This window comes from Heliangelus exortis, chromosome 8 (genome assembly GCF_036169615.1).
Source record: "Heliangelus exortis chromosome 8, bHelExo1.hap1, whole genome shotgun sequence".
Classification (NCBI taxonomy): domain Eukaryota; kingdom Metazoa; phylum Chordata; class Aves; order Apodiformes; family Trochilidae; genus Heliangelus; species Heliangelus exortis.
The window spans coordinates 25,848,322-25,860,928 of NC_092429.1; the positions used below are offsets into that span (position 1 = coordinate 25,848,322).

Here is a 12,607-nt window from a genome sequence, read left to right on the forward strand (position 1 = left end):
CAGTGTTAAAGTCAGGTCTCAACCCTGTCTGCCTCATGATGCATCTAGATCCTAAAAAACATTTGCTTGCCCCATGTTAGAAGGGTCTTGAATTAATGAAGAGAGAGTCCAGGGTTCCTAATGAGGAGCAGTTTTGCATACAGTAGTAGGTAGAATCTCAGCATTAAAGATTTTTATTTTTCAAGTCAGATACCAAGATATTTGAAATACATGGTCAGATTTCCTTTATTTCCTGTACTCTGCCAATGTATTGACTACCATATTGTGCAGAAAGACAGAAGGGCCTTGAAGCATGTGTATTATTTTCTGCCATTTTGCTTTTTGAACCCAGTTGAAGATTTTTTTTTTTTTTGATGCTATGGCAGTATTTGGTTTGAATGAGGAATTTACCCTGCCTGTGTTTATGGTGTCAGCTGTCACACAGACATGGGATGATAGCTGTTCTGCACCTGTAGCCATTGTTGTTGTTTTGCAACTGAAATTGCAGGTTCTTTTGATCTTTAACTGCAGAAGACCTCATTAAGTGAAGGACTGCCTAAGAATCTGCACAGAACTATAAAGGCAAAGCCATGTGTGATGTAATACGTTCCACTGAAGTTCAAGTAACACCAATGTCATTTTTGAGAGGTGTCTCCATTCCTGGTATCTTAATATTTGTCATTTGGGATTCTCTTTAGCATGTTCTACCAATACTTGATGACCTTCAGTACGGTGAATCCTTCCTGGGCTCTTCTTGCCTTTAGAAGATGAGGCATTTATTTTATTGTTACAGACTTGGGATTCTATTCCATATAACTAATGTTTATTCACCCTTGATGTGAATGTGCATATGGAAAACTAGCAAAAGGACAGAAGAGAGTTGTGTGGCTTTGTGTATTCTTTAAAACTCACTTCCTTGTAGTTCGTTCCAACTACTATACATCCTTTTGCTGTCTTTCAAGTTTTTGGAGTATTCTTTGGACTCTGAGTTTGAGAGCAATTTAAAATTCTGTATGAACCCTGAGGTCTGGAGTTAATAAGCACCTGAACATGGCAGCAAGCATTTGTCAATATAATCCTGTAAACTGAGCTATAGAGTGCTGTAGATTCTGAGTATTTTCTTTCTGTGTTCTTAAACAGATTTAAATTCTTTAAAATGTTTAATTTGCTTTGATCTTTGTATGCAAATTGCATTTTCACAGTTGCTGTGGATTTTTCATTTCCACTGTTGTATTTTTCACAGATGCTTGTGGAGCAATGGTGGTCATTGGTATTGACCATATATAATACAGAGGTACTATGTTTGTTTATATCATGGGTGTAAAATAAATTAATCCAATGTTGCAGCCAGAAAAAATTTACATCTAAACAGACTTTTCTGTTCCAAATGCCCATGTGGTGTCCTTGAATTTAGTAGTAATTTGAGTTTAGATATTCTTGCAGAAAAAGCTTTTAGGTAGGCCTGTTTGTTTTACTGACCTTTTTTTTTGATCTTCCCTATTACTTTCCTTGACAGAATAATAGATCAAGCAAGCAACATAGAGATTGCCTCTTTTCCAATCTATAAGGTGTTGTTTTGTGTGCGTGGAAAAAATGGGACCCCAGAGAGTGACTGTTTTGCATTTACTGAAAGTAGCTGTGGGACAGAAGAGTTCCAGATTCATGTTTTCTGCTGTGAGATTAAAGAAGCAGTAAGTATTAGATACTATACAGAGACTGCTGAAAAAGTATTTTAAGAATTTATCCCAGATGTGGAAATGGTATATTGAAAAATATGTTGATACGTATATGAGTTTCACAGAATGTGCAACTATCTGCACATGAATATTAATTTAATTTTTTCATTTTTCTTTCATTATTTCAATAAAATTGCAAAGTACACTGTAGTGGAAAGGTTTAGCAATCGTAAGTTTAAGACAAATATTCTGTTTTCCAGGCCTGGTTTGAGCAGGTTAAAGTTGCAATTCTTATTAGTTACAAAGAATCATTTTACAGTACAGTGCCCTAGATATTTTAGAACAAACTGGGTGAGAGAAGAGCTTTTCTTAGGGTTAAAAATAGAGGGTGAAAACAAAGGAATCTTTTTTATTGGCATCTGCAAGAGCAAGTTGTAAGTTCTGTTATTAAATACACAATGTGAAAAATACACTATTCAGGTAGTCTTAAGAGTTGTATTTTTAATATAAATGTGAATGCATTTTTAATACAAATATATATTAGCTTACTGAGCATGAGATGAGGAGTGAATGTGACATAAATGGGGTATAAGAAATCTCTCTACTGAACTTGGTTTATTACTGAACACCCCATTTGAATATTTTGTGCTTCATGAGGCATACTTTGTCTTCAGTGTAAGAGGCAAGTGACAATAATTTTATGACCTTCAAAGACATTCCTGAATGCCCCATTAGAAATAATAATTTTTTGTGATAAAACTATTTATTCTTTTGCTTTTCTGCAGGTCAGCAGAATTTTATATAGTTTCTCAACAGCATTCAAACGTTCTTCCAAACAAGCAGCAGATCATGCTAAGGACTTCATTCTTCCTACTCCAGATAGTGATGTGTACACTTTCAGTGTTTCCTTAGAAATCAAAGAAGATGATGGAAAAGGAAATTTTAGGTAATATGACTGGAAAGGGAAAAGTAGAAATATTTCTGAAAAAAGCATAAAGCTACCTGCGGAATGCACAGCTCCTGCGTGTATCTTTTCTGTAAAAAGATTAAAAATCAGGATACTTTTCAAGTTTCTTTTAAATACATATTTTGTGGTAGGGATGCTCAAGGTAGGCCTGTGCAAATAATGAAGATAGGAAGTCTTTAAAGAACTTCAGTCAAACCAATTTTCTTGAGTAAATGCAGTCTGGTGTTCTCTTTATATGCATGTATGTTTTAAAATAAGCTAACAAGTTCCAAATTTATTGAAAATTTAGAAAATGTAAATTTATCAAAGCATTACAGAGGACAGGGGAACAAAGTATTCTTTGCCTAACAATTAATGACATGATTTTTTTGGAATGAAAGAGAGAGTTGATAATAAAAGTTAATTCTGTAAAAATACCCTTGTTTTGCATTGTAGCCAGTCAACAGCATATTTTTTTTTTTTTTTTTTTAGAAAACCAAAATTTAACCAGTGCATTTTTGCATGTGTTTGTCTGATAAATCCCCAGGCAGTGAGCATCCTAGGAATGAGCTTATGGTTTTCTTTAGTGCCTGTTTATTAGCTTGTGAATGAAGGAAAAGAAGGTCTTCTGAATGAGTTGAGCCATTAAGAGTTTTGGTGGGATGCTGCTCTTTTTCGTATATTTAATCTTATAGTATATATAAGGTTCTTCTATACCTGTTGTAAAGAAACTTGCTTCTTTATTCTTTTAGCCCTGTGCCAAAGGATAGAGAGAAATTATATTTCAAGCTTAAACAGGGAATTGAGAAAAAAGTGGTGATCACAGTTCAGCAGCTCTCAAACAAAGAACTGGCTATTGAAAGGTAAGATTTGTATAAAAATAATGCAGTTCAAGTTTTGGAGAGAATGATATTTAGTGTACTTTTCCCTGGCCTTGCAAATTATGTGACAGAAAAAAAATACAGCAGTAACCCAGAAGTGCCATTGCACAACATAATTAATTTTTAGGTATGCAGTTCAGTTTTACAATTCTTTTGAAGTCTTTATATGATTTTTAGGTGGAAACAATAAACAGAGCTCAAGTTAAAACATCCTTGGGTTTTTTTGCCTTATATTTGAATCTGGTGGTAGGATCCTTATGACATTCAAATGCTTTTGATTTTACTTTGTTGTTTTAAAGTAGTGCAAAACCCTGCTTGTGTTAAAATCTTTCATTACCATCATCTCTCAGGTCAGTAAAAGTAATGAAGTTGTGTTATCTGAACTGTGTTATACCTTGGAGCATATTTATTTGTTAGATCACCACACATTTGCCTCAACCTGCTGGTTAGAAGAAGCAATCTTTTGGTGGGTCTTCAAGATGAGAAGGATTCCTTTGTTGTTTTGTATTATATGATTCTAATGTCTATTTTGCAGTGATGATGATATGCTCAGCAGTTTCTGACTCATGGTGTATTTCCTGGAACTGATGAGGGATCTCTTTGGATGGAATAACTTGACCTTTTTGTGCAAAGGATTTGCCACAAGAGCTCAGTAACTTTCATTTTTAAAAATAGCAAATGCCACCAGATGGCAATGTTATCTTAAGAGTAACAATGGAATTCAGTTTAAGTGAAAAGGGGATTGAAATAACAGGAGAATTAAGAGAAAAAACAAACAACCTTTTCAAAGCATATGGTTAATTTCTTCACTTGCTTAAAGCTCTTGTTTCAAAAATGAAACTAAAATTTTAGACCAGTAATATACAATTAGCATTTTGAATCAGCATTTATGTCATAAAATTGTCCTTTTCCTACTGATTGGCTTTAAAAAAAAATTAATTTTCAGTGTGCTTTTAGTTTATATAATTTTGGGTCAGAATTCAGTTAATGAATGATGAATTCTTTTAAGAATTTCTGAATATGATTTGATTTTTCTCAGAAAAATTAAGCTATTTTCCTTTTGAAATTTAGCTTTTATTTTAATGTTGTTTAGTATATTAAGTGAGGATGTTGTTATTACCACAAGCTTTGTTGATAAAATATATCTAATTGACATGACATACACAGGCATGTAAATAATTCTGTATACTTACACTGCATAATAATAAAATTCAAGACCAATATAAATATCAGTTCAGGTTAAATGATACATTGAGCTTGTAAGCAATTTAGTGTTGTCTTCAGAAGTATTTCCAAGTTGAAATTATAATGTAAAAAGATGCTCCTCAAGAAATCTGGTCTCTGGTCTGAAGCATGTGAAAATATTTTTTTACAATCTCTGAAGAGTAAAGCTGGTATCACTCAGAGAAGTTTGCTGCCTCCTGGCCTTCAGATTGAGCCCATGCCTGAGCTGTGCTGATACAGTAAATTACTTTGGCCCTTCCTGCCTTTGTGGCCTGTTTGACATAGGAGTTTGCCTGTTTTTATTGAGGTCAAAGCAGGTTAAAAAATTATGTTCATTCCTGTCTGCCAGTCATGTGGCAATACACAGGTTCACCCCCCCAGTGTGGGCTATCAGGTCTAAGATGTTTACAGGATTCAAGAAGAAAATTGTGGGTAATTATCTGAAGCCTGAAATAGCCTCTTTTTCCTAAAACACAGGAAGATTGACTGTTCTCAATACAGTGGTGTGGGACAAGTGTTGGTGTAAAATCTGGCTCCTCTGCAGGTGAGGGTCCTGAACACACTGCAACTCATTTTACTCTTAATTTAAATTGAGTCGGAGCCTGACTCTTCAGTAGCAGGATACTGCCAGTCAGCATTACATATCTGCTTCTGTGAGAGGCAGGAGCTACTTGTTCCTGACTCCCACTCTTTTAGAAGCATGCTTCCCAAAAATTTTGCTTTGCACACTCCAGAACTTGGGTATGGCTGAGAGGATCATAGCAAGAGATAGACTCTGTGAGCTGTTACCTTTAAAAAACACAGATATTTTGCCTGCCTCTGAATCCTTGCCTTACAGTTCTCTTTAGCAGGTGTACCAGAAGCTAGAAGTCGTACCAGAATCCTTTTACTATTATAAATTACAGGGTGCTCAGTGTTATTTCGACCTCAGGAAGAAAATGTAATACTCTTAATGTTCTGCCTGGTCTCATTAGTCTTGCAGAGAAGCCTCCTTGTATGGCTCAGTGTAAATCTTAGCATTCTGTTTATCTTGGATGCTTTATGTGGCACTGTATTATGCTATATATAGATAAATCAAAATTATCTACTCTTTAATTTACCACTTCGATTTTTTTTAAGATATTTTTAAAGTTACCATTTTAAGTAAGTGGAGGTAGAAGTAGAAAATGAAAATCATATACCCAAACATAATAGGGGCAAACTTAAGAGATGGTATAGTAAGTGCAGTTAATATAATTATTGAAATGGTAATTGTTATTGTATCTATGTTCCTAATGCAGTGTTGTGCCAGAATGCATTGAAACTATTCTGTCTTTATTGCTAACCTATGGATGTTCAGCTAATCTTTTACAATTTATGTTTGCTGAACAAATCTAAATTTACATTTGAGTAAGTGTGTTGCCCTTATGACAGAACTGTTCAGACTTAGAGAAGGTGGAAATGGGAGGCTCTTCCTGGTGCATTCAAATACTTGGTGGGGGAGTATGGATGAGAAAGAGCCAGACTTTTCTGGGAGCTGCAGAGGGGTAGGATTAGAGTCAGTGGACCCAAGTTCCTTTCCTTGAAGTTCCTCTGTTGAATGAGGCCAATGGCTGCCAGTACAAAGTCAGCTGAGCATTGGAAGAGGTTGCCAAAGGAATTAATTTATTCTCTCTTCTCTGAGATGCTCAGAAGTTGACTTGATGAAGCCTTGGGCAGCCCAATTCAAACTCATCCTTTTCTGAAGAGAGGGTTGGGTCAGATTGCTTATAGAGATCACTTCTAGTTTAAGTTGTTCTGAGAGTCAGTAATAAGAGGCAGCCTGTCTGATTACTAGAGAACTGAGCTGTGCTGAAGAAAAATTCTCAAAGCAAAACACTCTAAAATGAAACTCAAATTTTCCATAAATTTCATGATGCAATTACTTTCAAATTGTTATTGTTTTCTCACTTGATATCTAATGTTTTTAAAAGTCTGTGCAAACAGCTTGCAGCGTGTGTTATGCATACATAATTCTGCTCAGTATTTTTTTATTCATAACGGAGTACTTTCAAAGGAGAGAAAGATGAAGATGATTTGCTGAAACTTTAGGCTCTAATTTGTACCTTCCACATTCAGAAAGTTCAACAGTCTGAATGTTTTAAAAAAATTCTTTTTATAATTTTTCTAATTGTTAAAAATATCAAGAACACTTGTTTATTGTGGATGGGGTTTCTGGAATCCAAGGCCCTGTGTAGTAGGAAGATCAGTTTTAAAAAATGAAGAATGAAAGTCTAAAATTTGAGCGAATTGGGTTGTTTTTTTAAGGGGCCCAGATGCTACATGATGATGCCATTATAGGTGATAGAATGAGTGAATTTGTAATTTTTCCCTATAATTATATGAAAAAAAATGTTTAAAATGGACTGGGGAGAAAGTGAATTTAATCTTGCCAATCTGCATCACTAATGTACAGGAATTCTTGGTATCTTTAGGCTCAATATTCTAAATTGTCTTTGAGAATAATTGGTTGTTCACAGGCAGAGAGTAATTCCTGTCTTCCTCACTCTGGAAAATAACTTAACTGCAATTTCTGTAATATATATTGTGACGTTTCCTCATTGTTGTCATAACACTAATAAAAAATTACTAAGAAAGATTTTCCTTAAATTAGAAGCAGTAGGTGGCTGTGCCATTATGTTCAAGAAAATATGTACCGTTATGTAAAAAAAAAAAAAAGTATTTTGAAAAGCTAGTATCTGTCTTTTATGTCTTTCTGTCTGTGTGTCTTTTTTTAAAAAAATTTTTTTAAATAAACTTCACAGATGCTTTGGGATGCTGCTGAGCCCTGGACGAAATGTCAAGAATAGTGACATGCATTTACTAGACATGGTAATACCTATAATTATCTGTTTACTAAGACAGAAGTGGTTCTTAAAAATAAAGAAAACAAGCCTCTCACGTTTGTTTTTTGTTTCTTAAATCCTGTTGTTTGTATCTTCAAACTAGATACAAAGTTGTGATATACAAAGGACAAAACATTTTAATTTATGTCAAAATCTATTTGATCTGGTTTTCATTTATTTGGTGAACACATGGTTGTTAGAAATAACTGAATTTTCTGTATTGTGTTAAGCACATTTTCTAAAATCTTAGAGCAAATAATTCCATGAGCTCCTAAAAGAGGATTGTATCGAGGTGGGATTGGTCTCTTCTTCCAAGTAACAAGCAATTAGGACAAGAGGAAATTGCCTCAAGGTGTGCCAGGGGAGGTTTAGATGGGAGAAATTAGGAGAAATTTCTTCACCCAAAGGGTTGTCAGGTCCTGGCACAGGGTCCCCAAGGTGGTGGTGGAATCATCATCCCTGGAGGGGATCTAGAAGGAGTATTTCTAGGAGTAACAAATGTATAGCATAAGATTGTTTTAAGAGATGTAGAGGCATTGCAGTTATTAACTTTTAACACATGTGGCTCTTTTGACTTGATTTGCATACTGTCCTGAAATTTGGGGGTTTAGATCTCAAGTTCCAGTTTATTGGAATTCGCAAATGTGAGTCCATGCCTGAGTACGTCAGGAAAAAATGGCAAAGATATGATTGCAGAGTGGAAAAAAATGTTTTATGGACCATTTCTCTGTATACTGTGAAGCAGTTCAATTTTATGAAGTCTCTTGTAACTCATCCTCTCCTAAAAGCCACCTCAGCTGCTCAAAAACTGAAGTAGCAGATTTCCTACTAGGTTTTCATGCTTGTAATAAGCATTAAAAATATGTTAATTAACTATTTTGTCTTCAGTTTCTTTTAAAATGTTTTTTCTCTTCTAATGTTTCTTCTTTCACTTCCATTTCCCTGTACCTTCTCTCAATTCATTATTTTATGTTTTTTGTTTAGATTGTGTTCTCTAGGGCAAACATAATTTTACTCTCCAGTTTCTAGAACTGTTTCTCCTCCCCATGCTCAGTCTCTTTGCTCTCAAACCAAGAACCTAAAAGAATCCTGTATGGTTTTATTTTTAGGAATCTATGGGAAAGAGTTCTGATGGGAAGGCTTATGTAATTACTGGAATGTGGAATCCTAATGCACCCATGTTTCTAGTACTTAATGAAGAAACTCCTAAAGGTAATTCATTCAAACTTCTAAATTTGTTTTACCTGACATGGGTTTGGTATGTGTATTTTCTCCTGGAAATCATGGTGTGTGTGTCTGAGTATGTCCACTGTTATGTTTTGAGTCAAACTTGAACTTTGGCTATTTTTTCTGTATGTTACTTATTTTTCTCTTTTAGATAAACGTGTATTCATGACTGTGGCAGTGGACATGGTTGTCACTGAAGTGGTAGAGCCAGTCAGGTTTTTGCTGGAGACTGTTGTGCGTGTGTATCCTGCCAATGAACGCTTCTGGTACTTCAGCAGAAAGACCTTCACAGAAACTTTTTACATGAAGCTAAAACAGGTATTGTATATATGTTTTGATGCCAGGAGCATTTATGTATGTCCTAGTTTGGCCTGTCTAAGAGTTAGCATGGCACCTGCACCTCAGTAGTTTGTTTCTTCTAATCCCTTATTGCTGAGATCCTTAAATGCATAATGGTTAAGCAGAATATGTAAATGTTCAGTGCCTTTGTAAACTGAATTATAATGAGTCATAAGTCATTTGCTTTGTAGGCTTAAAGAATTTTAAACCTACATACTGAATTCTGTGTATCTTCATACAGTCTCATCTGTGTGCAAATCTATTTTACTGGTAAAATTGGAAAATGACTCTTAACTGTTCACTGTAAAATCAACTAATATGCAGCAAGGGGAAATCCTGGCTACTCATGAGGTTCAAAATTTGAAGATAGGTGGCTGTAAGAATATAATCAACTGAAAGCAAATAAGCCTTATGTGGAGGTTTAAAAGAGTTAAGTTATTACTATTTTGTTTTTTCAAAATGTCTGAGAAGGTGGATTTTTCCATGTTTTCAGAAGGAGAGGTTTAGAAGGTTTATCTGGAAAAATAAGTTCTACTGTATGGAGAAGTTGCCATGTTTCTACTCCTGTGGCTGTTGATGAGGGTATAAAATTAACTGTTCTTGTCCTTCATTGATCCCAGGCTCCTTCGAAATATGAGGTTAAGGGCATTGTTGCAATGATTTATGAATTTAGTATTGTTTGTGTGGTTTCTTGCTGATGATTGTAACCTTTTGAAATACTCAAGTGGCAGTAAAGAAATAACCATTGTTAGCAAGTTCTTCTGTGAAGTATTTCAGTTTGTTACTCCTTTGGAGTCTGGCTTTTCAGTCAAGTCATGCAAACACTGCTTGGCTCTACAGAGGGAGGAAGTGGTTAAGATGAAGCTTAATGCATAGTTGTGTATTCCCTCTGTGTTAGCTTTCCCAGTCCTGTGCTTGTGTGCTTTTCTTCCTCAAGCAATGAGAGATGATATTTGGTAACTCTTGTTTAGTAGTTTATTGAGTTTATGTACCTCACCCAATGCCAGAAAAGTATAATATGATCATTGTAGGATGGTGAATAACTGCATCCTCCTGCAGAGACTGTTGACCTGCTTTCTCCAAAGCTTTATGTTGTATCTTTGGTGCAGAAAGTGAACAGCAGAGCCTAACTGCATAATTCACATTGGAATAGTGGTTCATCAGATTTGACTAATGAAACCAAAGTGGAGTGATTTAATCTTGCTGAGCCTAGTGTTAGTATTTGAATTGTCATCTTCCTGTGGGATACTGTAATAGGTCTGAAAAAAACCCAACAACCTATGCTGATATTGCATGGTGAAAGTGTAGCTATGTTTGATACTTAGTAAATCAATCTCATGCAAATGGTAAATTAGAATGTAAGAAAATCTGAGAAAACCAACTGGTATATGCAGATGTTAAGAATTTCCTGAAATTTAAAATGTAGGTAATACATTTGAAATTATAACACTCTCAGCTGTCTGGTACTTATCTATAATCAGTTAAGCTTTCCATGTAAATCATGCACAACTGTATTGTTTTTAATTGAGTAATATGGATATTTTCTGTCTGTCTCACTACTTATAATGTGGTGGTCCTCATGTGCCTCTTCTCCCTGAAGAAACATGTTCATTGCTTCCTGCTGTAGAATTCTAAGGAGCTGTTCTGCAGATTTTTGCAAAACGAATGCTTTTAATCTTTGTAATATTTCTGCAAGATTGAAGTCCTGTTTATGGATGGCAGAATCTCTGTTTGACCTGTAGCAAGTCTTTATTTAGTCAATTATAAGTTGGACAGTTTGTTTTGCAGTAGCTGTTCCTGCAGATACCTTTGAAAGATGCTGTACCTCAGGGCATCCTTACTCCTTGGAAAATAACTTTGCAGATGGCACTGGGGTCAGTCATTGGTGAACTTCTGGATAAAGCAGTTGAGCTTAAGCTGATTATAGGTAATATAGCACTGGATTAATAGGAAAAGCCTTGGCTCAAAAGATAGATGGCTCCTCTACACAGGACAATGTGTGGTATTGTTGCATTAAAAGGAATAAAGTAATTTGGCAGAAAATAAACCCCCTCACAATCCAGCTGACCCTCAGATATTGGAGGAGCTGCGGGCTGCTTGGCTTTTAGATGCTGAGTGATGGCAAATTTATCTTTAGTAGGCCAGAAAAACAAGGGTCTGGATGCACTACTAACAACATGCTGCCCATCCAGTCCTGTTTAATAAGAACTATCACAGCCACACACCACAATTCAGTTGGGCTCAGTAAGGTTTTTCACCACCAGAGTAGTGAATAGTGTGGTTTATTAAATCAACAGTACACAAGTTCTCTGGATTGCTGGTGATAAATTTACTATCTGCAAAGCACGTGCACAATTCCTAGGTTACAAGCAATACAGCCTGGCCAAAAAAAACCACACATAGAGAAAGAAACTCTATGGAGATTCCCCAGGGACCCAATGTGTCAAAAATGCATCTAATTCCCAAGGTGGGGTACTCAGTTCAAAACCATGCAAAAGAGTGATCTTGTAGAGATTTATACTATTAAAGAGACTCCACAGATATTCATATAATTCCTGGGGAGGCACCCAATCCACTTGAGTGTTTGAATCTCACCCAAAGGGGTCCCAAAGCAGGGGAAGGGAGACTCAGCCTGTCAGCTGGTCTCAGAAGTCAGGTTATCCCTGCAATGGTATCTTCCCTATTGGCTATCTTAATACTATTTTAACTGACAGGTGGAGCTTGAGGGACTCTAGTCAAGCATATCTTTATTATGGTTGGTGCAGAATTCTCTTGCTTTGCATTTAAAGGTATAGGCTAGAGAAAATTCAGTGTGCAGGCTCAGTGAGGGGTGGTTGCACCTTGGAGGTGGGTAGCTTTAGGGATGGCGGTTTGCTTTTGTATTATAATGAGGTTATAATGAACAAACTTCACCTTAAGGACAATATTTTGTCAAAGGGTGTCAGGTTTGTTGGTGTAGGGTTTCAAAAGTGCAATTAGTTGGTATTGTTGCTGCAGCATCTCCACTCTGCCCTCCATGCACTTTCTCTTGGAGTTAGCACACTGAATACCCCTGATAATGCCAATGTCTAAGGTAGTCATGGTACAGTAGCCATGTTCCACCTGCTACAGATGCTGTACCTTTCCTTAAAAATACAAATATAATCTAAGTCACTTCTATCAGTTATTGCAATTATTCCACAGGTATCACAGGACAGTCTTGTGGTATAATTCATTCTGATGTAAAATCATGACAATAATGATATCAGTCATTGTGCAAATGTAAGGTGTTTGAGAAATTCATGCAAGCTGGCTGCCCAGTTCTGATTTCTGGCATGCAGAGCCTTTGGCAGGAGACTTAAGACTTACCCTGTTTCAGAAAGTTGCCCATTCTAGTAAGGAGGCATCCATTACTGGTGTTCTGAAAGGACCTGAGCAATGAAATGGCATTTTTCCACAAGGGGTAAATGGGACATGCTTGCATCATCAGAA

The 12,607-nt window shown here is 35.9% G+C and overlaps 1 protein-coding gene across 3 annotated transcripts in view; it reads left to right on the forward strand.

Moving 5' to 3' along the window:
* The window catches only part of RABGAP1L (RAB GTPase activating protein 1 like), a 232,724-nt gene that overhangs the window by 18,593 nt on the left and 201,524 nt on the right, over positions 1-12,607 (forward strand). For all 3 annotated transcript variants that reach the window (XM_071751126.1, XM_071751128.1, XM_071751127.1), the window contains exons 5-10: positions 1,496-1,670; positions 2,441-2,601; positions 3,354-3,464; positions 7,490-7,556; positions 8,680-8,782; positions 8,949-9,115. In XM_071751126.1, coding sequence (XP_071607227.1) covers positions 1,496-1,670; positions 2,441-2,601; positions 3,354-3,464; positions 7,490-7,556; positions 8,680-8,782; positions 8,949-9,115 — 784 coding nt within the window. The remainder of the gene's footprint in view (positions 1-1,495; positions 1,671-2,440; positions 2,602-3,353; positions 3,465-7,489; positions 7,557-8,679; positions 8,783-8,948; positions 9,116-12,607) is intronic.